The sequence below is a fragment of the Gallus gallus genome, chromosome 1 (assembly GCF_016699485.2).
Source record: "Gallus gallus isolate bGalGal1 chromosome 1, bGalGal1.mat.broiler.GRCg7b, whole genome shotgun sequence".
Lineage (NCBI taxonomy): Eukaryota > Metazoa > Chordata > Aves > Galliformes > Phasianidae > Gallus > Gallus gallus.
This window is the reverse complement of record NC_052532.1, coordinates 15721843-15749462: the sequence shown is the minus strand read 5'-3', so window position 1 is coordinate 15749462 and position 27620 is coordinate 15721843. Positions and strand designations below refer to the sequence as shown.

General features: G+C 35.5%; 1 protein-coding gene across 3 annotated transcripts in view; it reads right to left on the bottom strand.

Annotated features, from left to right (window-relative positions):
* The window catches only part of CPNE8 (copine 8), a 96024-nt gene that overhangs the window by 39163 nt on the left and 29241 nt on the right, over nt 1–27620 (bottom strand). For 2 of the 3 annotated variants that reach the window (XR_005852836.2, NM_001199460.2), the window contains exons 4-10: nt 23955–24058; nt 21041–21080; nt 20197–20273; nt 8582–8645; nt 4661–4764; nt 3426–3530; nt 399–440 (exon numbers count right to left, since the gene is read on the bottom strand). Coding sequence is in view for 2 of the 3 variants with exons in the window: in NM_001199460.2 (NP_001186389.1) it covers nt 399–440; nt 3426–3530; nt 4661–4764; nt 8582–8645; nt 20197–20273; nt 21041–21080; nt 23955–24058 (536 nt within the window). In the remaining variant the exon portion in view is untranslated. Of the gene's footprint in view, nt 1–398; nt 441–3425; nt 3531–4660; nt 4765–8581; nt 8646–20196; nt 20274–21040; nt 21129–23954; nt 24059–27620 lie in introns of all 3 variants that reach the window. The other variant, XM_046929681.1, reaches the window with a different exon arrangement.

Here is a 27620-nt window from a genome sequence, read left to right as displayed (position 1 = left end):
AATAAGGTTACATATTGCCCATTTTGAAATTAGCTTCAGAAAATCCACATATGTTTATTCCACCATCCTCCTTTTGATGATGGAGTTATTTAAAACCCTTTTGCCTTAGGCAAAAAAAAAAAAAAAAAAAAAAAAGAGATTAAAAATGAATTACTCCTCCTTTCATATGTATACAGTAACTATTAGCAATAATAAGATTCACAAAACATTCCATCTTACTTGTTCTGGGTATGAACCTCATGTTTGAAATACGTTGATGTATCAGCACTTATCTCAATCGCAAATCACAACAGAACTGTAACACAGAGACTTTTTTCTAGTACCTATAGTCCAGTTCTGGCTATTGTATATTTACACATTTTTTAAATAAATAGAGAACAATAGAAATTATGCCTTACCTTCCATCTCTATCCCAATCATACACCTCTACTTTAATTGTCCTAAAACATTTGAGAAAAACACTATTAAAATTCACATTCAAATGTACAGAATTGCGTTTAATACTTATATTTAAGAGCATTTGGATACCTCAACTGTGCCAAAGCTAGAAGACCAGATTTTCCAGTCGTTTCTTATTGTAAAGAAAACAGCAAGTCACTCGGGTTACTCAATATAAATTCATAAATGAATAGTAAAATACAGTGAGAGTTAAGGGAACAAACATTTCTGGGGGTTTTGTTGTTGTTTGTTCGTTTGTTTTTCTAATTGATTCTTTAAACCTTAAAGTGCTATCAACCTTTTTAAGGTTAACAAAATGAGACTCATTGTGACAGTTATTGGTATATGCTATTATGTGAGAAAGGGATATCTACTGCGATGTAGTAACACCTTTCAGAAAAAAAATAAATAATGTGCCCATATTTGAGACGATGAGAAAGGTCTTCTTTTGAGAAGAAGAGAACTTGAGCAGGTCATTATGTAACACAAATTCTTCCATAGCATAGAGCAGATTAAAAACAATACAGTACCAAGTAAAGCAAACTTCTAAAATTCTACTCCATACATTTTGGTTGTTAAATGAAAGTAACAACACCAGAATAAAAGAAAACTTCAATCTCGTAGATGGCATTAATCTCTGCTAAACATTCTGCAATAGTGAAAAGCGAGAACTGTGTGATTCACCCAAGATTTGGCGAAGGCCCTATATGTGGCTACCAACAAAAGAAATCTGTTGTGCTTTGAACCCCATAAGCTCCCTCTTACTCCACAACAGAGGAAGTTGCTGCTTGGATATCTGACCAAAGAGGAAAGTGCAGCATCATTTCTTTGAATTCCTATTAAAAAAAACAGACTAGCTTTTTAGTTCTTTCATCAGATCATGTTAGATAACCACCAGATTATGCAACCTAACCATGAATCTGGCTTCCTAGAATGAAATGGGATGAAGAGATCATGAGGGTATGGGTGGGTATATGGACAGAGTTCATTCAGAAGCATTAACTGCAAAGAAATTACCTAAAACTAGAATGAATGTTTACTGTGGCATATATTCTTACCAATTACATTACTCTCACCTTTCAACACCTTTCACAGAACCAAGACTGCCATAATCTGAGCTGTGAAACTATCATTATCTGAAAGAAACCAAGCTGATCATAGAAAGCTAATCCTCACCTTTGGAAAGAAAAGTTTTCATATTTAAAGAAGCAAACAACAATAACAAACTTTGGATGCTTCTTCTGGATCACGAGCCAATTCTAATTTGAATTTGACACCTAAAGTAGATTTCCTGATGTCAAATATGATTATTATAAGGAGGATTGTAAAGTTCCATTGAGTCATTTATTTGCAAAGCATCCACAGTGCACATTATGTAGAAAGAATCGAAAACATGATCAAAATGGGAAAGTAGTTACACAACAATCTGAGGCATGCCATTATATGTAATTCTCTTTCAATGTTGCATTTAACACATCTCTTTTACAACATTATTATAAAATACTTTTATTTAATATGATAAACAGTGCAGTGTACAGAGACTAACACCATGAGCATTATTTTGCTTTGCATTATGCATATAAATCCATATACAAGTTAAAAATTATATCTGATTAGAACGCGCTTATTATGAAATCAATGCAATTTTTTCCATCTAATTGAAAGAGAAACATGAATGATAATAACTGTAACAAGTTAGGAGAGCGTTAGGAATGCAGGAGAACCTTCTTCCTTAAATGTGAAGTGAGATGATACCGAGTACTGGAAATGTATGACAGACTGAATAAAGTAGCTATAATCCAGCAGGAAATGCTAAGAATGGAAATTCCCCAAAAGAATGATAAAAAAAATCCCACCTCCCTAGCAAAAAATCTGAATTAGCTTTTGACCTTTCAGTTTTTAATAAGCAGCTTATAACAACAGAACTTTATTACTGTGAAAGCATTCTGTTTAGCTTAGTGAACATACGCACTTCTTACTGTCCTACTTCTTCAATATTAACTACTTGGATTAAGTCAAGTGAAGCTCAGACCAGTACAAGTATTGGTTTCTGTTTATATCCTGGTAGTAGCCAGTAAATGATAACTTGATTTGCTTCCCAAAAGGCTTGCCTTCATGGTAACAGATTACAATAGCTTTACTCCATACATTTCATTGAATAATTACTGTTGCAGTTTCCATGGAAATAAATAAGAGGCATTATTTTCAGAGCAACCTACATACTATTTGCAGTTTATCTATTACTAATACTGTTCTTCTAATCCTCATATTTCATATTTCCTTCATTATTTTAATCTAAATATTATACTACACACTTCTAAAAGAATATGACTAATGCTAGGCCTATACTTCCCTTGAGTCCTACTAGAATAATTTAAATACTCCAGATTTGAGGTAGTAGGGATAGACAGATTACCAGACATTTATCTGTCTGTACAATTATAATAGTATTATCTCAATTCATATCAAAAATATGAATAGTGACGACAGAATAACAAGTCATCATCAGTGACTTAAACACTTATCTCACTGATTCTGTTAGAAGTTAACAAGTCAATTTTGAAGGACTCTAAAAATATCCACGATTCCCCAACTTAACTACCTAGCTTGCTGGTAAAACATTGGTAAAAACATAGTTTATAACCATGTTTTTCAGAGATGCACCCTGTTGTATGGGATCACTGAAAATTTCATATCTGAACAACACGAGGATAAAATTCTGGGTGTCCCATGTACTAGTAACAGTGTACATTTGAGTTGTTTTTTTCTTTCTAATTTTTTTTAATCACCACAGAGAATGAAATCACTGCTAACACTTCCTACAGATTTAACATATTGGCTTTATTTTTGTAAATTTATTGAGGTGCTTTGAATATATAATATCTTTTCATAATGTTGACAAAATAACATCAGTAACAGAATTGTTAAGAAAAACTATATTAGGAAAACAACCTGTGTATGCTAGGAAAGCTTAACCTGTAGCTTACCGGTCATAGTCTCCGTTACACAGTGCTCTGACAGAAATCTTGAATGCCTGCCACACTGGATTTAACGTATTTTTTACGACTTCTGTTTTGTGGCAGATTGTAAAACTGCAATAAAAAAAGATATGATTTGTATTCATTTACTTTTTATTTTGAGTCACCAAATATGGAATAAAAAGATCTATAATCTGTATGCACTGGTACAATGCCCATATAAAGTTTAAGTTAAGAAAACAAGTCCAGGAGAATAGAGGCAAGGAGAACTGATGAGAACAGATCTATTTGTGTGTGACTTTGGATGAAGGTGTTATATAATTTTACACCTAATTTTTTTTTTACCTCACAAGAATTACAATCATTCAGTGAGTTAGTTCAGAGAAGAGCAGGATATGATTCCTGCTTAACCAGTAAGAAACTCAGTCAAAGGAGTCTCGACTTTCTCATGCTTGTTCACCATTTTAGGTTTTTTGTTTTTTTAAACCAGGGTTGTCTGAGACAAAACACGTAAGCCACCATGAGACTCCATGATCCCCTTCTCTCAAATGAAATATGTATGAAATCTATATGAACTATAGCATGTTTTACTATATTACGCTTTCTCTAAATGATGTTAAATGAAAATACCTCTTTTGAATCCTCATCTTAGATAGTGAATTGTGGAAAAGAAAATAGGAGGCAAGGTCACTGTTGAAATCAATACTGAAATTCCACATACTGATGCAACTAAAGTTGCCCTTTGAAAGAATGTTTCTGAAGTTCCAATGGTGTATGTTCCTATCTGAGCTATTACTGAGAAGACATAGCTAGAAATGTTTTCTATCAGAGTAATTTTTTGGATTCTGTTTCCTAGATCACTGCTAAAAAGACAAAAAATTCTGAATTTGCAACATAAAGAATTTTCATCTAAAACAATATATAAGCATTAGTATATTTCTGAGTTGTGATTTTCTTCTAGTACTCTATTTAAAGGCATGCTATATCTTGCTGTTTAATGATTTTTACTATGACGAATTTTTATTGTGATCTGTATTTACCATATGTTCAACTTAAAAGTCTTGGTTGAGGTATTTAATGTTTATTACAATAGTTTTATTTCTGTGTTGCATAAATTAAAATTCAATAAATGTAAAAGAAATGCAGCTTAATCTGACAAATATTAAGAAACGAAAACTATTTTACTATCAGCAAATAAATAAGCTGCTACTGCTTAGGAGCAGAAATGTTTAGCAGGTATCTACCTGCCATCTTCATTGCTTCGATGAAATACCAGGAAAGGATCAGATTTCCCAAAGAAGTCCTTCTTGTCTAGTTTGTTCGCGCAAAATTGCATTAAAACTGAATCCTGAAATTGATAATACAGAAAAATTAAAAAGAGCATGCAGTTTGCTTAAGAAAAATGAAGAATATAATTGACTATTAACCGTACGAACAGAAAACAAAATGAATGTGAGGTGTCTGGCTTCTACATGCTTTCTACTTATTCAGATTCTTGCAAAAATCCTTATAGTGCAGCATGAACTGCTAAAACAAAGAATTCATTCATAGAAATGTGCAGACGAAGTTCTATGCTAAATACCTCACAATGTTTCAAGTACTTTCTGACATCCAATGCTACATTTTCTGGGAAGTAGATGCACAGCTAAAGAACACATTAGAATTAATTTTAAAAGCTGCAGTGAGACACAACTAACTCTCAGTCCTTCAGTGACTTAAAGCAGCAACTTTCTGCTCCTGTTGCCCATTAAGCAAATACCTTAGCAACTTGCTACTAAGATGCCAGAAGTTTCCAGAAAATGAGATTGGAAGGTACCAAATAAAACCATTCTCATGCTGTTGTGGCCAGGCAAATTGATAGATCACACACTGTCGTGTCTTCAGGTAGAGTCAAGAATGCCAGAAGGATTATAATACAAAGATAAACCTGCAGACTCGTTAGCTGACTGAGGCAGGGCCTACTGGATGACTATGTTCCATTATCAGGTCTACATGTGTAACATAAGCAAGACAAAGATTAGAGAAGACATGGTCCACCACTGAATGGGATAGGGGAGCAGGTGACAAAGGAAATGGAAAATTTGTTTCCTCATACTCTTCTGTCTTAGTCTTACTGCTAAGATCTGACTTTGAGAATCTTGGGCACCTGAGACCAGTGAGAAAGTCTAGAACAAGGATGACTCTCCTGAGGAGAAGAGGACCAAGTGAGGGAACATTTAAACAGACTGGACACACACAGGTCCTGACCGGATGCATTTATAAGTGCTGATGGAGTTGGCAGTGTCACTGTGAGGCCACTTTCAATTATCTTAATAAAGTTCCAAACTGCTGAGCTTCAAGGGATTGGGATTAACATATAAAGTCCAGCTGGTGATGAGTATGCACCTAAGCAGTCAATAATGGGGCCAGTAATAATTAACTCCTTCATTAATGAAACAGAGCAGACCCTCAGCAAGTTTGCAAACAATACAAAGTTAGATATAGTGGCTTCTCCACCAGCTGCTAAGAAAAACAGGAGGGCTGGGCCAGACAATCTCCTAAGGTTCCTTTCAACCTCAGCAATTCAGTGATTCCATAAATCTTTGCCACTTTAAACATAAGCTATCAAAAAAAAAATTCTTAGATCTGTTAAGAATTAATCTGAATAATCAATAATCTTAGATATGAAAATAACCCAAAGAAAGGATGTGACAGTTCACGAGGTAGAGCAAGAGTCTGTGTCTGAGAAAACATGATAGAGAATGAAGAAGAGACTACAAGAGGAAGAGAGACTGATTCCCAAATTCACTGTAAGGTCCCTTCAGTGATTTCACACAGAAGTCATAATATATGCAAGTTTTGAGCGAGGTGAACATGAAGAACATGAAGGTCTTCAAATACACCTACTGTTTATGTTCATTAAAAGGGAAAGAAAATGATGCTGTACCAATTATGAGCTTATAGACGTATTTGTGACTTTTGAATAGTATAACTGAGATCCCAGTGCCAGTACTGAAGGATAAACTAGAATATCATGAAAAAATACTCTGCAGCCTCTTTTAAGGTTGCTTACAAATGCTCAGTGATGGCAAACTAGTCTTAAGAATTGTTAAGCAGAAAAGTAATTTCTGCAGGAAATCAATTAAATGATATGTCCATTTTGTCATCTGATGAAGTGTTAAAGTTATGATCAGGTACTACCAAAATTTTGAGCCAAAGTAAAACAAAAGACAGGCATTTTCCATGACTGTACATCACTTGGGCTAGTAACACAAGAATGTCCTATTGCTATATAAGAGAGCTATCACTTACTAGCTCTTTTCATATTATCAGGTTTGACAACACTTAGTGTTTACTGATTTATTCTACAGCAATGGAAGGAGAGGTGTGAACACAGGCTGAAAGACAACGTCACTGTGTAGAGCAATGGCAAAGTTAGCACCCACTCCCAAGTAGGTCAAACAATTGTGTACAGAAAAAAAATGTCAGAGCAAGAAGCCAATTTCTTGAATTGTAGTTAGATTTTTTTTTCCATTTAAATCTCACAGATAAGAAAGGAAAACATTAGGATACTCCTTAGTGGAGGACAAAAACAATACACAAAGTCTAACTAAAAGTGGAAGAATTACAAATAATTTAGCCTAACAAATTCCATCTCAAGGACATCATTTTTTCTGTTTCTACTTGCTATCAAATCTGAAAGAAAATTAAGTGTCCACTGTTTCTTTCAGAATCTTGGCCAAAAAATGGCACACTTTTTATAAACCTATTATTCCAATACTCATTGTTAGCAGAGAAAAGCAGTTTGTACAAGAGCACTCTCACAGATGCCGTTAATAGCAGTTAAATGAAACTGAGCTGGAGCACCCAATTAGCGTAACTGTGCAGAACTGGTGGGTTGCCCGGCAAATAAGATTTTAGCTTGTGTGCTGTTCAAATATACCAAATCTACAGAGAAATAATACAAACTTAACTAAGCTAGAAATAAGGTAGAAAATTAAGGATTGCTTTCTTGTAGAAGATATTTCTTCTAATGAACTTAAGAAAGTAAGACCTAAACAGACTAGCTACTGGATATATTAGTAATAAGAGCAACATTACTGCTGCAGAGATAGAACAACAATTAAGAGCTTGTGGCCCAGCATGAAAGTTAGAAGTCACACAAAATGTGAAGCATTAACTCCAACCCCAACAGCTGCTAAAACTAAGCCCCAGAAACATATCTCTTCAAGCCCTAAGGTATTTCTGTAGATTTACGTATCTAATCTGATATTGCCCAGATCCCCTGGATTTCACCAAATACCTGATATTATTTCTTTCCTCATTTAAGATTTGGCATCTCGTCAATGGAAACTCTTCTAAGATACATAGTACAGCCTCATTCAATATACACCATGCTCTGACTAACTCCCTCACCTTCAGATTCCAACCCTCCTTTATCACCCTATATACAATCCTTCCTTATTCTTTCTTCCAGTCCCTGTTTCCGTATGATTTATGGCATGCTGCTAGCTCATTCAGTGCTGGGAAGCAAAATAGCTGGCCTGGCTCCAGGTACTTCCTGACCAGCATGACTTCTCCTCTGTCCAATCTACTCCATGATCCCCTAAGAGGAGGAAAAGTGGTGATATAGTTTGGGAAGGTCATGATCACACCAGGTCACTCCCCTTAACCAGCCAAATTCCCCACTGCTACACACTGAGAATTTTTTTTCTACTAAATACAGAGGCATTTGCCATCACTATTTGCATTTCCCCAGGCAGCCTCCACTTTAAAGGAAACTGTCCGAACTCTCCTTTTATGGAAATTCTTTTAAATATCTACTTTTAAATATCTACCATGATGATCACGCAGTATCAATATTCCATAATGGAAATGTAATTCCATAGCTGAAACAAATGGATCTTTGTTAAAAACGGGACACTAAGAGATTAAAACATGATTACTTAGAGAATTAAAGACCAGATTAAGACTCACTTAAGAATAAAAAACCTTATGTTTCAGGGTGTTTTTTTGCTTCTTCTTTACTACCTAAAGCTAAGTGTAACTGATTGGGAAAAAATAACCTAACTTGTTATAGATGTCATAGAATGGAAACTTATACATTTTACTTACAACAATCTGGTGCAGTGCAAATCACAGCTATTTTCACTTAATTTTTCAAAAAGCAATGAACACACACTTACTCGACAACAGCCCAGTTCCTCTGCTGTTACAATGACAGTACCACATTTTTTCCCAGGAATGCCTCTACAAGAAAAATCAAACACATCACTTCAGTACTGGGAATGGTACATTTAAGAAACTTACAGCTGACACAGATAAACACAAGTTTTCAAGTCACAAAACTGATGGCACACCATGAAATTTCACTCCTCAGCAAAAACGACTCACTTGGCTGAGTAAAACAGACGGTTAACTTAAGTGAATGGCACATTCCTTCTAATTTGCTTTAAACAGAATAGTTTTGGTTTTAAAGGAAGTAACATGAAAAGTTTAAATGGGATGAAATGACAATATCAGAAATTCCGCTTTCTTGTCATTAATATTTCAATTTGAGATGACTGCAGAACTTATAAATTTACAAAAATGATCCTTTCACAGTTTTGCCTTAAAGAAAATGCCTTAAAGTAAATTTAAAGCTACACATGAGCCTCATTTTTACACAGATACTAAAACTGAAATGTTTATGAAAACATACAATAATTTCCCCATAATATCATATAGTTATACAATAAATTATAATTCACACAAGCAGCAATTAAGCACATACTGTTGCAACATCAGAAAGTACAAAACAAATCCTTATCATAAAGAACAATACAGGAACAGAGAAGTCACATAATCTGATAGTATTTGTTTTGCGGGAAGAAGCAGTACATATATTCAAGTACAACTTTGCTGCCATATCCTAGCATCTATTGATGTGTCCGTTAGCACATGCCCTGGTAATTACTGCTGGATTTTTTTTTTTTTTTCCCCAAATTGGATGTTATTGTTTATGCTAATTTTATTTCTTGTTCGTTACTCCCGATTTTCTTTCTTGAAATTAAGTAATTATTGGAATAAAATTAATTTCCAAGGAGACACTGAGGTAAATCAGATTTTTAAACTGACTATATTCTTTGAGTTTTTCAAAGACAACTAAAAGGCACTCATGTTCTTCTCTTGTGACACAATATCAACATTTACATCCACTCTTCTTATCTTTGCTTACTAGCTTCCTTAACCCTTTTGAAATCTTTTCAATGCTCTAAAGCCTTAAATAGTTCAGCAAGACTGTGGTACAGCACTGCATTGCAGAAACAAATACAATGATGAAAACAGAACAACATCATTTTAACCTCTAGGCAACACTACACTGTATCTGTAAGCTGTAGAAACGGGAGACGGGAGAGAGCAAGAGACAGACCTGAAAGAGACAGACAGGCACAGGAAGTGGAGGGGAGAGGAAGGCAAAGAGAGGAGGGGGAAGAAGGAAAAAAGAGAAGTGGTGAGAGAAAGTTCTTACAAGCAAATCGAAGTTTAAAAATTATGAATACAGGAGCAAAGATTGACGCAAACCCTATGTAAAGATTTTGAAAGCTCACTGAAAGTCCTTTGTAGAATGTGATGCTTACGTCTATAAGGAATACATCAGGGAATGCTGCTCCTATGCCACTGCAGCCATTGACCAGTAATCACAGAAATGTGTGACTCCTCACCTGAAACTAGCACCCTCAGCATAATAAGATAGGCCTGATTTCACAGAAAATATAGTAGATAGGGAAGCTATTCAAGTTCTTGATAATAAATTTTAACTGACAACTTAAATACATATAAATCATCACAGAATCATAGACTGGTTTGGGTGTGAAGGGACCTTTGGGATCATCCAGTTCCAACCTGCTGCTATAGGCAGGGTCACCTCCCTCTAGATAAGGTTGCTCAAAGCCCCGTACAGCCTGGTCTTGATTGCCTCCAGGGTGGGAGCATCTGCAACCTCACTGGGCAAACTGTTTCAGTATCTTATCACACTCACAGTAAAAAAATTTCTTTCTAATATCTGGTCTAAATCCACCCCCTTCCAATTTAAACCCTGAGACACTTCCATTTAAAGTGGCTTGATTTATAAAGTACAATACAATTTAAGACCAAGCAGGAGAATTTTCTAAGAACAACAGGAAAAAGAATCCAGTCACTGCAAATGCTATACAGTATGATTTATAGTTCAATCCACTTCTTGTAATGATTTGGTTTTAAATCTGCCACCCTCCAATGGCTCAATGCCTGAAAACTAAGGGATATTGACTTGTAGTCTCAGACTTTCTACAGATGAAAAAACTTGTGTTCTTTACTTTGGAAGAGTACCTCAAAAACTTTTGAAATTTGGTAGTATGAGAAGCAGCAGAAATGACTTAGTTTTAAGAGTGATACTGAACTTACATGGAAAAATGTTTCACGAACAAATGACCATGACCCATACTTTGATGGATAAGGAAGAAATAGAAATCTCAGAAGTTTAACTACAAATCCAGAAGGTCCCAGTACCAGAATTCTATAGGCTATGTTACTCAAATAGAAAGAACCATTATCAGTATTAACATTACCTGAAGCAAAACTCTTGCTACACAGACATCTGAGTCCAGGATGGACTCACATCAGCGTTAGGGATTTATCTGACAGATAGCCCACACAGGGACAGTGCTTACAAACAAAAGCAATACACAAGTCTTTTGGTGTGAAAAGACCAACAGACTTCTTCCACTCCAAAAAAGTTGTTGTGTCACATCATTAGAAATTGGAAATACAATTTTGATCACTTCCTGAAGAGATGGAGAACTAAAACAAAGTGCTGATAAGGAACTTTTGTTTCTGACAAACTGATAACCACACAATGATACAGGAGACTCTTGTGCCATTCTGCTTGCAGACAGAGTACATGGCAGTCAATATCTGCCATTCTGAAACAGATCTGCATGTGAACACTAGCTGAATTTTGTCTCATGAACATGGAGGACAAGGGAGACTCAACCCTAAAAGACACACTGAATTACCACCCTGAAACATGAGGAAATTGGAAAGGCAATCCCTTGAAGAAATTTGCATGAATATGTCAGTAAAAAAGGGAAATACTGATTGCTGAGTAGACAGGAAAATTACACATAGTTACGTCCTGTCTGAAAGTACCTGGGTTAAGGTTTGGCTTGATTACCACCAAAGAACTAAAGAACATGTCTCTTACAAAAGAAAGATAATTTTGCCATGATGGCTGGCAAAGAAATGCTTAATTGAGATTAGCACAGAATTTCCTTAAAAGGCTCCCATTAGTCAGGAACTGAAAACTACAAAGTGACCTCTACAGTTTGTGATGCCATTAAGGATGTTTTGTATGCTTGTCATGAGATTACAAGCATGAAAAAAAGACTTGGCCATTTGCAGACACCAAGGATTTTGTTCTCTTACAAATTTCCTTACACCACAGAAAGAAATCCTTAAATGTAGAGTCAGCACCCTGCCAAAAACTTCAGTGGCTACAGATGAGTCAAATGGAAAGACCTTTAGCAATAATGCCTGGTGAGTAAAATACAGTCAAGCTTGTGCATTAATCATGGATTAAGCACTATGGACCAGTCCTTTCAACTGCCAGGCAAATATTAACTAATATTACTTTGCAAATGAGGTTGTAAGAATTCTGCCTGTTTAAATCCAGAATGTAGAGCCACTACCCATCTTTTTTTTAGCTTCAGTGAATATCTGGTTTTGAGATTCCCTGGAGTTGGTTCTATAGCACTGAAGTGACAATGCAGTTTATTTTTGACAATCAAATTCTGTGGGTAGGATTCTCTGGAAAAGGTTATAGAAGAGCGTACGTGGGGTAATCTGTATTGCATAATCATTACCAACTCTACCACTCAGGAATAGTTATCTGATATTCAGATACAGAAAATATGCCAGTCTGGCTATAAGTAAGTTGCAAATTGAATAAAATGTGAGGAAGATCTACATACAGGGTCCTATTGGTTTGAGAGCCCAGAAACCACAATTGTTCTATAGTTTTCAGGTCACGTAAAGTGCCGTTCTAGCAGACGTTATGGCACAGGGTTACCTGAGGTTTCTGATATTATACAGAATGAAAGATTTTTCTGTTAGAAAAAATGAAGTCCACGGAAAGATGCTCAAAGATGGCAAAATAATTGCACAAGTCTTTGAAGATGCACCTGACTGTTATGAGAATTGTACACAAAACAATCATCAAAAGTAAAGCCCTCAACAATGCCGCATGTCTATCAACGGGTTACAGCCTTGAAAAGTTATTGCCTCCCTGGGAACAAGTGATTCCATGACTGAGACACTGTATCTACAGCACCAAAATAAGCTTGAAAAGACACTCTGACTTAACAAGAACTGAAAGGGAGGATCTTGCCAGAGTCAAAGTCAGAGAAAGATTATTGGAATCTGAACATCTGAGAATAAACAGAGCCTTAAATTTGGCAAGCTGAAACTGCAGTGATGCAGATTAAATTTTTTAATGATCTAAAAGTGCTCACCATCTTATTCCTGAATTCATAGAACCTAAACCCTCTGGCAGTCACTGCCACAGATGAGAGTATAGGACAAATACACAGGAAGTACCTATTCCAGGGCTCAAATATATTTTTTCTATCAATTATGTTGACAGCAAGATGACAAGAGAAAGAGCTTCCCCAAACAGGCCAGCTGGCTCTAGTATGGCCTCATTAACAAGCAGTGGCACTCAGATGTGAATAACTAGTGTACAATGCTCATTAAGCTTTGCAGTGGCTCTGCCTCATCCTTAAAGGGAATCCTGACAGGCGTGCACTTAGTAAGTTCTGGAAGGAACATTTCTCAGAATTATAAATGTAGTTAGTACATATCTTCTTTCTAGGAGGATAGAACATGCAAATGTCATTTTGTGAAAAATTTCAAGGAAAGTGATGGTCACTTGAGAGGAAAATAAAGCTGCACCAATTCTGAAGTAGATACATTTGCACCTCATTCTTTCATATTCATACAAATGGGGCACACAAGGTCAGTCTGAGTAATTCTTACATGGAGCTTGACTTGAGAAAGCATTTAATGACTTGAGTAACCCAAAAGTTAAAGAGAGTAAAAATTACTGTTAAAATGACAAATTACCCATTTCACCTGCCTTGTGTGACTAGATTTATTTCCCAGGAGAAATGAGCCAGAGGAAATGTTCACATTTGTACTTGTCCAGTTTGTAAAACAAAGTGCAGCAATAAAGAACTGTTTGTGAACTGAAAGGCTCATAGACAGTCACAGGCACAACAGGGTACAACACTACCATACTGGAAATGAGAGTCCTCTGCTATTGACAGGCATTAATGGGCTTTGAGAAACAGAAACAGACGTTGTGGAGATATCCTCATACCTGCCAATAGCAAATACTATTAAATTCACTCCATGGCATAATTCACTGGAGCTCATAAAACCAAGAGAACTGCAAGTCATGCCTGTGATGAAGCCGAAGAAGAAAAGTGTGCGTGTTTATCTTCCTTTTCGCTCTCACCACAAAGCACAGTACCAAGATATGCATTTCAACCTGCCGGACAGATCACCATAATAGTGACACTCTCAGCTGGAGATCTGTACTTTCATCTTGATGAGGTGGAGAACAAAGGTATTTTACCCTGAAAAGGTACTGAAGGGAACTTTCCCTGGTGATGAGCGGTCTAACTTAGCCTTCATGGTAGCCAATTCTCAAATCTCATACGGTTTTTGTAGCTGTTCAAAGTGCAACCTTCAAATCCTTCTAACTTTCATTTTGGAAAAATATCAGAGTTTACTTGAATGTCAGTAAGAGGATGGAATTCAACCTTCTAAACCTGCTTAACTACAGAAAGTGGAACTTTAGTAGGGTAGCTGACTGGAGCTATAACAGCACTGTGCATTCTCTTCTTTGTATGCCTACTAGCAGAGAATGGAAGAGGCAGAATTTCAATGAGCTTCACCAATTCTGTGAAGAGAAAAAGCTCTTTGATCTCAAGTGAAAAATTGTAAAGAATGTTCGAAATATGTAAATGTGGACTTGACTTTGTAAAGAGAACTGTAAATTCAAAGCAGAAGATATCCTTTGGAAGGAAAGACATGCAATCTTGTCAAAAGAATCACAGAATCATTTAGGTTAGAAAAGACCCATAAGATCATCAGGTCCAAGAATACTGCGACATTAAACACACCTGTATAAGCAAACAATCATAAAATGAAATGTAATGAACAAAATAAGACAACAAATGTCCCTAGACAGCAAGGTAACCAGACTCCAGAAAGTCAAGAGTGAAAAATCAATCAGCCATAGCTGTCTATGGCACTATCAAAAACGCCAACAAAACAAAATGTGAACACTGAGATGAAAAAAAATCAACATTAACAAATATCTGTGCACACCATTTATACCAAAAGGAAGGTGTATTTTGAAACTTTTCAAAAGGACAACTGGCTTGGGTCTGTTCAGTGCCTGACACACAACAGAGAAGACCTAAACAATACTTGTTTAGCCAAGAGAGAATGTATTACATTGGTTCACATAACCATGAAATAATGATAAGACAGGGAAAGATACCAGTGAAGATTCTTTCTGATAGCCAGTTTCAAACTTTAAATTTCATCTGCTACTCACTTCAGACTTGATAAATCACTGAACAAATTATTTTTAATCTACATGTTTAAAATAAAATTCAGGACCTTACTCAGAAAAATGTTATAGTGTGCTGAAGAATTTACCACATTTAAGACAGAATGAACTACAAAGACCTTCAAGAAATCAGAAAGATTTCTCTTAGCAAATATGGGTGTCTTCAAAGTCAGTCCCTGCCTCTGACCAAGTCACCACAGGCTCCCTCCCTCCCTTTCAAGTAACATCTACTGCAAATAGTTAATGGCATTCAGAATGCAGTATGTGGTGTAATTCACAAATTCACTGCATAAGTTAAACTAAATTATCATAGCTATTAGTATAAGTCTGAGAATATTTGCTCTAGTATTAGGAAACAAATTAAGGCAATCCCCTGGTCTCAAACACAGGATAGTCTTCAAGTGAATAGACAAGCAGACTGCACAACCACCCTGTTACTCCACCTTTGATTGGGTAAGAGCTCCCCTGGGAAGGGTCTGGGAGTAGTCTAATATACCCCTCTCATCTTCACATACTCATCCACAAGGCTATTTCTTGGACTGGTGGTTAAAAGTTTCATATCCAGGATGAGTGAAGCACAAGCTGTTGTTGTCTAATAACCAAAATGGCTGCTATGGTTAACCACTTTGTATAAGTTGCTTTTTCTGGGTAGTTTTTCAGGTCACTTAGGGAAATAGTCAAGTGAACATATATTATGTTGCTGTGTGCATAGGTGTGTTTTTAAGTTTAAACAGTACATTTTTAGGAATTACCCGGAATTTTACTGCAGACACTGAAACCTTCCACACCTTGAAGAGATGATTTGAGGAGCTGAAGATTCTCATTACCCTTTAAATACTTTACAGTGTGCACAATCCTATTTTTACAGATAAAGGAAATAATAACAAAATGCATAGTGACATTAAAAGAACTGTTTATGTATATGCAAATTAAGCCCTGATTTAAAAATGACTAGTGACAGGACTAGAGGGAATGGCTTCAAGCTGCGCCAGGGAAGACATTAGGAAATACTACTTCTCTGAAAGGGTGGTCAGGCACTGGAATGGGCTGCCCAGAGAGGTGGTGGAGTCACCGAGCCTGGTGGTGTTCAAAGAGCATTTGGATGTTGTGTTGAGAGACATGGTTTAGTGAGAACCATTGGTGAAGGGCGAATGGTTGGACTGGATGATCCTGTGGGTCTTTTCCAACCTTAGCGATTCTATGATTCTATGATTCTAAATTGTGTATAAATACTGCTGTTGTCCTTGGGTGGGAGGGCATGGGGGACAGGAGAGGATTCAGGGTAGGGGTTTACGAGGGACTAGTCATAAAAATCAAGTCTGTAAATACAGTTACTGGCTGATTGAATTATGCATATTTGGAACCCCTTGAAATTCAACAGAAATACATTTATGAACTCAATTTCCAAGCACTAAAGAGAATGTGAATTATATTGTTAAAGGATGTTACAGCACTAATGATAACAATGCTCATGGATTTTAGCAAGAGAACTAACAGCTTACAGTTATTACAAATCAATTTGAATCACCTGCAGTTGGCTGTAAATTAGGGAAGCTAAACCAAAGACTTGTTTTGAGAAAATACTATGAAAATGTTCTGCAAACACTTTTGAAGGTTTTCATTGTCACTCAATTTCTAAGTGCTAACTATACAGTGAGAGCTGCTGAACAGCTTTGTAAACATTTTTGTAAATAAAAACAAATGATTGGAAGTAAGGCCTTTACAGAAACAAAATGAGTCAAGGCTAATGGACTGGAAGAGCATAACAGGAGTGCCTAGCTACAATGCAGTGCTAGCTAACCTCTCACATTTATGATTCGAAAAGGTTTACTTCAGGTATGCGTAAGTTTCAGAAACTGAAGGACTTGAAATCTTATTTAAAATATTTTCAAAGCTTAAAATGTTTACAAAAAGTAATTTTTGTTAACAAAATATTTTAGTTTTATAAAGATTTTTAATATTATATGGACACTTAGATTAACTTAAAAAAAAATGATGTACATTCTTTTGCTACTTATCAATTTAAATGGTCTGTTCTCAACTGTTATTTCATCCAGAAACGCTTCCAGAGACAACCAGAAAATATTTTTCGGCACAAAAATACAAAACCTCTGGTTTATTTCCAAGCTTACACCTGTGTTGGAATTGTAAAAAATTACAATTTAATTGGATTCAAGTACTGAGAAGGTTTGGGGCATGACACATGTCAATACTTCCAAGTTATTTAAAGAGAGAATCATGGCTATCATACCTAGTTCTCCTTGAAGCTGGCCACTGTTGGCATGAAGCTGAAAAACTTAGGACCACCTCCACAGAATATCAATAACATACTTTGATACAAATTACAGAAATGTTAAGCTTTCTTAGTATTCTATTAATGACATTAAGCTCTTCACATTAGCAAAATCTAGGGAAAAAGGCTACAACCGATGTGAATTGTACTTCACAATGATTCTGATTCTTGTTATTTGAATACAAAATCAGAATAAGTTGCTATTCGTGGTGCTTTTACCAAAGTTTGATCCAAATATTTTTCTATAACTGACAGATGTCTGCTTATTCACTACATGGGAGACACAATATCTACAGTGTACAAATGCAGTCTCTTCCCTAAGGAATTGCATAGAAACAACTCAACCCACACAGTACTTGTCATTATTGTTATTTATATATAAGGTTTCCCAAGCCTGAAAACTTCACCTGCATTTACAAGGAAACCTGCATTGAGGAAATTATTCATACTGAATCCAGTAAAATGCGATAAGAACATTACAGTACAGTAAACAAATTCATGATTATTCACAGCAATGCAACTACTGTTTAAAAAAATAAAAAAACAACAGAAGAAAATGAACAAATATACTGAATTAAAAAAATATTAATCACATAAAGTGCCCAGTTATACCATTAAATATTTGCTTTTTGTGTGTGACATACCTGAATTTTTAGCTTACATTAGGAAAAAACCTGTTCTTTTCAATTACTACAGCATTTTTTTTAGGAGTAAATAGTGCAGTTATTTCTCAAATCTTTTGCACCTTAAATATCTGTATATCCCTATGAATAGTGGTTTGCAAACATAAAATCCTCTCAGCTGCAGAAAAATCCACAGATCATACAAAGTTTTTGATAAATTTTACTGGGTAAATAGCAAATATTTGTCTTGTTGTTTGAAAATTGTATTACTGCAATTAATAAAAATAAAAGTAAGAAATTCTGGCTTTGAAACACAGGGTTTTCTTCCTTGATGCTTGAACAAAATATGATATAGATTTATGATGTGTTAATCTGCAGGCTAGGTTATCTTTTGGTTGGGTTATGAGGATATTCTGATACGGTATCTCAGTGCTTTGGTAGTTTTATAATGCCTTATATTGCTCTGATAACAGTGTTCCATGCTATCAAAAGGATTCTGATGAGATTCATTAAGCACAAATGATTCTGTAAATGTTGAGTGATAACCAACATTAAATCCATGCTTAAATCAATGAAATAAGGTGCTATACTTGTACTACAGGAGTTATTACGATTCTATGATTCTATGAAAAGGTAAGTTTTATTACCTGGATTATAAATGGGCACACCTAAAAAATGGTTCTTTGCAGATTTTATGCAACATGACAGTTTCACATCCATGGACAGGACAGGAGCTTAGTAAAAGGATAACATTTTCTTCTGAACAAAATTTAGCTTGCCTAAGTTCATGTTTGAACCTCATTCTATATCAATTTTAACTGTTCTTTTTGTTTGTTTGTTTGTTTTGCTGAAGTAAAAGTGTAACTTTCTTTAATAAAGATAGTGTTACTGGTTACTACCCAGTTGTCCAAATTTGCAATCTATTAAATAAAAAGATCATTTCCTTAACAATGACAAAGCAATTTAGTAGATTTAGGTGATATAATCCAAATATTTATATCAAGTACAGAAGAAGCAAATATTTTAGAAGAAATAAAAAGACAAATTTCAATGCAACCATTCAGATACCAAGCCTCTTTGACTGGACACAACATGCTTTTGAGAAATTTGAGAATAAAGTTATTTATTTCTTGACTGAGGAAGTAAGTACTAATTCACATCTTAAATCTACAGATGCTTTTAGAAATGGATTCACATGGACTAATGCCTTTATTTAAACTGGATAAATAAAATGGCTAAATTTGTTAAGGACTCAACACTTGGTGGATTTCAGAGATGGAAATTCTTCACAGTTATAATTTCATCTGGCACTGAACTCTAGTTCTAGTTATTTATATAAAGATGACTGGGAAAAGCTATGGGTATCTTATAGACAATTATAAATGTTTCGGCAACATTCTTCAGAAAATAAAGGAAAATAAACATTAGCAACATTATCACTGTATATGTTACTAGTAGTTGACATAATTAAAAAAAAAAAAAACAAACACAGAAGCAGGATGTAAAATTAAAGGAACACCAGGGTTACCAGTCATTTCACATTTTTAAAGAAAGGTGATTTATAGAATTACAGAATCATAGAATCGCTAGAGTTGGAAGGGACTTCTGAAGGCCATCTAATCCAGCTCCCCTACAATGAACGAGAACATCCACAGGTAGATCAGGTTGCCCAGGGCCTTATCCAGCCTCACCTTGAAAGTCTCCAGGGATGGGGCAGCTACCACATCCCTAGGCTACCTGTTCCAGTGCCTCACCACCCTCACTGTAAAAGATTTTTTCTTCTTATATCTAACCTAAATCTACCCTCTCTGAGCTTGAGCTTTTTATAATAAAGAATTGTAACTTCAACTATTTAAAGATTATAATATAAAAAAGGAGGATACCTAGAGAATAAGTGTTCACGTTAAAACACTGGAAATGTGTTTCCTTAAGAAGCAGAAATCAATTATTTAATCTTATCAATGATATGTATTAAATCAAAAGTTTTTCTACGTCAACAGTCATTCCTAAGCACAGACTGACAAGAATAAACTATTTACAACACCAAAAAAAAAGAAAATATTTTTAAGATCATTATACTCAAACTATCACTCATGCACAATATAACCTATTTGACAAAAAATTCTGCATTAGTCAGTGAGAACTCACAGTTAAGAACACAACAACCCTAACTCTCACCTTATGAAGCAGTAGGTATTCAAACAACACCGAAGATGACATACTTACGCAATTGGTTTTTCCAGTCTGCTCCCCTGTGATCCAACTATTTCTCCCAGTGTACAGAACATTTGTCCCAGAAAATCCTGAAAAGCAGTAACAAGAGAACTCAGAAACTGTGTTTTCGACTGGGAAAAACAAAAGGTTTTTCATTTATTTAGGCTTTTCTTTAGGGTAAAACACATTCTACTGAATATTGTGCCTAAACAGTAATTATACTGTTCTTATGTTGCCTTTTTCATCAAGAAAAATGAAACTGAGATGGAAAAAAAAATTAAACTTTCCTCTTCAGAGAAGGTTTTAAGAATCTTAAGAATCTTTAAAGGCATCAAAAAGCCTTCCTCTCTAAACTGGAGCATTTAAATAGATTGCTCTTCTATGAAGGACTGTCCAATGATTCTACCAATTTCTTGAAAGTTAGTTATGTTGGCAGGAGTTCAAGCCCACGCAGAATCTTCGTGAGAATCCCAGATTGACAATCCAGGATTGCTTTAATGACAGACATTGTTTTTGACTTTTATAATTTTACTATGTCAAGTAATTTTCATATTCCATCTCCTTGTTACATGTAGCACCTTAGTGAATGGATTTTCAAAGTGTTGGATGGATATCGAAAAAAAATTATGCTGCAGTTCAACTCCTGAAAAGGTATACATGTGTGCTTAAACGTGCCCTTTATAGTAATATATCCCATTAGAATTATACTCATGAGCATTATTCTTATTATTAACAACAGAACAAGTCCTGTCATTTTCTCTAAGTATCTGTTATTAATTACACTCAAAAGTAAACAAATTAATAAAGCTAAAGCATTTCAGCACAAGAAACGGCAGTAAGAGGGAATAAAACTTACATGTTTTGATAGATTAGGACTCTTGGAGTCAACATCGTAGCTTTAAAAACAAAAAAGAAAGTTATATCCAACTTGCCAGATGACAGATCTGAGGACAATGTAAAAAAATGAAAATCAAACAATTCCTTCACCTATTTCAGTGTGAAATTTACACAAAAAGATCCACTAATGGAAGTCTCACCAGTAAGAAAGGCAAATCGAATCATTACAGATTACAAGAGTACTATCTAAAATAAAATTGTTTTCAGAGCACAGGTTGGTAAGAGAAATTATTCTAATATTCCTGTTTGAACAATGGAAGCTAGAAAAAAAATCAGAACAAAATTTCAAAATTAATCGTTTTAACAGAAATCAAACTACATTGTGAATTACTTGCTTAGTCAAAGGAATTGAAAAACTACCTAACTAAATAAAAATAACTGACAATAAATCAAATTACTTTAGCAAGCATTTGACTTGCTCTTTTCAGCTTTTTATCATAATCTTCTTCCCCCAGCTAGAAAATGTCATTGTCTTCTTTTCATTATCATGTCAGATTTAAAAAAAAAAAATTACACTGAGCATTCAAGAACATTTTTAAAATATTTAATACAGTAAGTGCTCTTGGGAATACCAATCTTTATACTAACAGTCTTCCCTCATTGTCAGATAATCATCAGTAGTATTTGTAGCATTTGACTCAGTAACAGAATTGAAAGACTATTCTCAGTCCCCACTGCATGTTTCAAATCCCACACTGTGGTACACCAGCCATTTGGGCTGCCACAACTGCTTGCTGGGATGCACTCTGGACCAAATCAGAAATCAGGAGGATTGTGCAGTACAGTCAGTTTTACAAACATATTTGTAAACAAGAAGAAATACAATAGAAAGAACAGGAATCACTAACAGGTGGTTTTTGAAAAATAATAATAACTGCACACTGTCTGGTGAATCTGAACAGAAAAAAACAACCAAATTAACAAACAAAAAACAACTGTTTGCTTGACCTCAGGGCTAGCTACGCTACTGGAATAAAAAAAATATTTCACTGGCAAAAATCAGTAACAAACCATCAAATAGCAATGGAAAGAAGGCTGAGACATTGGTCCTTTATGATGTATTTAGGGGCTCATGCTCATTTATCAATACACTCATAAGCACAAGAATCAGAGATATGCCTGCCTTTTCTCTTTTGCTGCCAGAATCTGAAATCTATCAGGTCTTTCTCTCTTTGAAAAATAACGTTTTGGCCAACTGCAGTACATGCCATGCTTTTACTGAGGAATTTAAAAAAGAAGCTTTCTAAAGATGCTTCTTTCTTGATCTATATTGGAGTTCTAATCCATCAACAGCTATGAGTCACATTTTTAACTACAGTAATTCATTTCCAGTTGGTTATAGGACTTCGAAGTTTAATCACAGGCCGGCTATACAGTAAGGCAAGCATTAAAAAACATTTGGCTTTGAGTTCAGACTTGTGCCTGTCAACAGTAGAAAGCAGGCGGGTTTTTCTTGTAAGTACAGAATATGATGTTTAAAGCTTTTTGTAAATAAACAAACAGAAGTCCACTTCTCTGAGTACATGAAGAATCAAATAAGAGATTAACTTTCCCCTGTCAGCTCCAAGTACTTTTTCAGACTATGCTTATCTAGAAGTTCTTCACAGACTTCTTTGCTTTGACTGAACCAAACAGTCTTTTCCTTAGTTCATTTCTTTTGCTCTCCTATTGCACTTTCTCCTCCCAAAACACACATGCAGCCTACAAGAAACAACAGATAGCCAAATCAGGATTCCTACAGAGCCCCACTTGTCTCTTCATTTCTGAAATGCTTCATCTGAGCTTGGAGGGAAACCTTTATTTCACAGTAACTAATTCACACTAAAAGAAAACTTAAACAGCAGGAAAGTTATACTCAGCAGATTTAATTATACTGCATCCCAATTCATAAAAAAAAAAAAAAAAGGAAAAAAAAAAATCAACACCAGGTTTTTACAGTGAAGATGAAAACAACTGCACCTGGACACCTAGAAGCATCCTGTAATCTATCTTGGCATTCATTTAACTCCTTCAACAGTTGAAGTCCAGATGGAAACAGCTAGCAGCTACCTGTGCATTGAATACAATAGTACTTTTCTCCCTTACTCATTCTTCCAGAAGTCCTTATTAGCTTAGGCAGCATTGTGACATGCTGTAAAAAGATAGTTAAAGCTAAAAACAATTAGACATGATTTTTTATTTGCTTGTTTCTACAGCATAGGAGATACTGCTATTCAAGAGCATTTCAATACACTCTGCTAGCAACTTAAAACAAAATCAGTAGAAAAGAAAAAAACACACATCAGTTTATTAACACTGCTAACATACGTCAGGCACCATACCCTTTTTTTTCCCTTACTATAGGAGAAATCTACACTAATGCTCTATTTACATTATGCCCTGATGAATATACAGATTGATTTGCATTCCAGAAACTCAATAAATTAATAAACAAATAAAATCTAGAGATTGCAAAATTTGCTTTGAAGCAACTACTTAGATTCAAAAATGGCACACTGAGGCTAAAGAGTATAATATTTTAAAATGGCTTTACTACAGACTTCCTAGGAGATTTTAGGCAAATGAAGAAGGGGTTATCCCACTGCCTTGCTGCATACAAGACAGAAATTATCTAAAAGCAAACTACTTAAACTATATTATGAAAGCAGTGACTGCATGACTACATTTTGATTAGTCAGAACTTACCAATTTCTTAAAACTCAGTCATTGTTATGTTACATATTTATTTCTGAAGAAGAAATGCTAAATCAATTGTGTTTATTAATTTATTCAATGTCAAGAGGCACTATTTCTTTTCAAGTTAATTTTCTGCTTTACAAAACTCAGTCTGTTTACCGAGATTGTAATATTACAGTCAAAGACAGTTAACTTACAAATCAAATCGCAGATTCTCTCTTTCTTCAAAAAAGTAGTCCATTATAAATTTTCTTACAAAATCTGGATTTAAAGTATTATCAATTACTTCTGTTCTTCCAAACTGTAAAAGAAAAGTATCAGTTTAAGGCAAGTAAGTTAAGATGCCATAATTAAGCAGATAGCAAGAAAGAAAATGATTGCGTTCACATGAATGGACCAGTTATCTATGGATGAAGACAGACTGGCAGAACTCATAGATCAACATGAAGGGTGGTGCATGCTCTGTGTCATATGGTAAAAACTTTATAAACGTCAGCTCCTAAAGTCAATCAGAATGCACAAAAATTGGGGTAAGAAACTCAGTAGCACAAAAACCCACTTTTCCCCCAGAAAAGACAAAAGCAAACAAAAGCTTACACAAACTGCTTATTTCAGGTAGATTTAAATATTAGAGAAAATAGTTCTTCTGTTAGAAGCGTATCATTTTTGCACTATTTCACCTTTGTTCAGCTCTCCTCTTACATCTAATCTCTGCGCTTTCTGGAAAATGCCTTTTTTTCCCTTAGTGTTTACACCAAGTTCTTGACGAGATGAAAATATTTTAGATGAAGAAGATAACTTTTGATTGACTTCAGTTCATAAGCATCACAGATACAAATAACTGATCATAAAACTACAGTTCTGTGTTGTAGCTGTTCTTTTGAGACAATGTATTTTTTAAACAGAAAGCAAAACAAAAAAGAATAAGACAATGACATGAGCATTTCATTTTGTCCTACATACTGAATAGATCAAGACATTCTAATAGAGCCTACTGAAAAGGTCATTGACACTTTCCTGAAAGATCATCATTAGTAACTTCTCAAAACTGCAATCTGTGACTTCAGTCTTCCAGAGAGTCAAAGACTGCCAACTGTTTAACTGACAGGACTGAATTAAACCCAAAAACGCAGACAAGGAAATAATAAAGACAGTTATTTTCTTCTAACTGAAGTTTTTTGAGAATTTGTTTTGGAATTTCCGTATCACAGGTGTGAATGTGGCCACCACACAGAGCCCAAGTTTCTAACTGGAACCCTGAATATTCAAATTTACATCTACATGGTATGAAAGAAAAAGAGCATACTTTGCTGTTGCTTCCTCTCAAAACTCAGGAACTTCCTTTCATTACTTGATTCTCATTAAAACAAAATAGTAAAGAACTCCAGACACATTATTTCTGTGATTTAAATAAATTCAATTACTTTCAGCAACTATTTTTCCACTTAAAATGCACAAATATCTTCCAACACCACTCATTCACACTGGCCATCTGGAGAACTGAGTCTGTATCCAAGAGCATGACTGCCATGTGAAAAGCAATCACCCACCTCAGGTACAATGAAATATTCAACAGAAGCTGACACATCTTCAAGACATAGCATTATAAAGTCTCAGAAACAGGAACAACCCTCAGAAGTGGCACGGTGGTGATTTGCATCTTTAAATAGCGTGTTCAAATTCTCTTAGGTAAGTTCACTTTGTTATGCTGTGAGATGTTCAATCGTGACAGTATTATTCAGAGAGATTCATATTCCAGCACTTCCCATGAAAGACGAAGATGCAAAACTCTTCACAACAAGCAAAACCCTCTCAAAATTAAAAGATGAAGAAAATTTAACACACAGTGACGATTAGCATACCCCTCTGCCAAGACTTTAGCTCAGGTCTTAAAAGAAAGGTAAAATCATTTTCTGATCTCACTGGAAACTTGAGATCCCCTACAAAAAGGCTTCTAAGTATGTCCTAGAGCACCAACTATTTAGAAAGCAGGATCAAGAGCAAACACTATTTCTTGAACTCTCCTAAGCCAAAGCAATTGTTATGAAAGGGTAAGGCCCTGTTTGGAACTGTGTCAAAGAAATTTCTAGAACGGTAAAGATACTGGATATTCACTGGAACACCCAGAATCTCTTAAGAAAGGATTGGCATTTGTGCACAGGATCCTGGAAACAGATCAGAACAACAACAAATACTTTCATACAGTTTGCTTCAGAGGAAAAAAGTCAGTCTCTTGAGAAGACTCGAGGTACTCTTTGAAATGTTTGAATAAAGTCGACAGGTAGAGTGCTGTAAAAAACACTCTTTTGAATCAGCACTGGTCACTGTTATGGCTAAGTATCAATGAATAAGAAATGAAAGCAGCACTACAAAGTTGGCACTTCTATGGGAATAAGTATGACTGGGTTACATGTCTGGGCTAAAGTCCTCTCTGATTCAAATTTGTACGTATGTGAGCTGAAGTTCCTCATCAGTTTTGAGGTGAAAAAAATCTCAATATTTATACAGAAAATCATCCTCTGTCAACTGCATGCTTTAGAGCATTCAAAAGTACTGGAGGCCAGGAAAAACTGGAAGCTAGAATGGCGGACTCAATGAAATATGCAGCAGTTTCTAAGCAATTGGTACTCTCTGAAGGTGTGCACTGAGAATGAGAAACCACTCTGACACAAGTTTCAAAGCAAGAATGAGAAATGAAAACAATGGGGCATGAGAACCATCACTTTTTCTGTTCTGAGCAGGAGTATATCTCACATGAGGTGTGTTTTTTCCACCTTCAGTTTCCTACTTCTAGCATTTTCTTCCAGTTTCATACTTCTAGCATACAGCAAACTAGACAAATACTCTCAAAAACAGGAATCATCTACAAGTAGAAGAAACTTATACTTAAAACTGAAATCCGATGTTTACTCAAGAAGGAAAGAACTCTGGCCATTCAAAAAAATGTGTACCGGATCCTAGGATGACTCTGTTGTACCTAGCAAAGCCACCTGAGGCACACCAGGTTAATTAATAAAACTTATTCAGTTGTGGCTATCTCTCATGTTATGTCCAACAGGATCAGATGCACATACGCAAAAATATCAATGAAAATATTTCCCAGTATGTGTGAATTTAAGTAGTAAATTGTCCTAGAAGACTCCTTAATCACCAAGCAGGAATAGAAAGGTGGTATCTTCAAAAACTGATCATGCCTCTTGAATACTGACATATGTGGAACAGCAACCACCTCTCTAGGAAGCCCATTTCAGTAAAATTTTCTCAAAACTCTCTCTTCTCATGAAGTTCTAGAAAATAACAAGGTCACCTCTTAGCCTTTTTTCCTCCAGACTTGACAACCCAAGCATCCTCAGCCTCTCCTCATAGGACATACCTTCCAGCCCTTTTACCAGCTTTGTTGCTTTCAAGGACATTAACGTCCTTTTTTCATTGTGGAGCTCAGAACTGTACAGAATGTTGAAGGTGAGATCACACCAATAGCTAAATACAGCGTCAGGAGGCAGCATCACCTGTTTTGAGTGGCTGTCTATGCTGTGTTTAACACACCCCAAAGGAAACTGAGTTGCTTGAGCATGTGCAGAGAAGAGCAACGAAGCTGGTGAAGGACTAGAAAATAAGAGATATGAGGAGCAACTGACAGAACTGGGCTTGCTTAGTCTCTACAATCACCTAAGAAGAGATTGCAGTGGGGAGGATGTTAGTCTCTTTTCTCAAGTGACAAGTAATAGGATGAGGAAGCAGTCATAAGTTGCTCCAGGAGAGGTCTACTTTGGGCATTAGGAAGAATTTCTTCATGTGCCCTGGAAGTAGTGAAGTCCCCATCCTTGGCATCATTTAAGATATGCATGGATGCAGAACTAGGA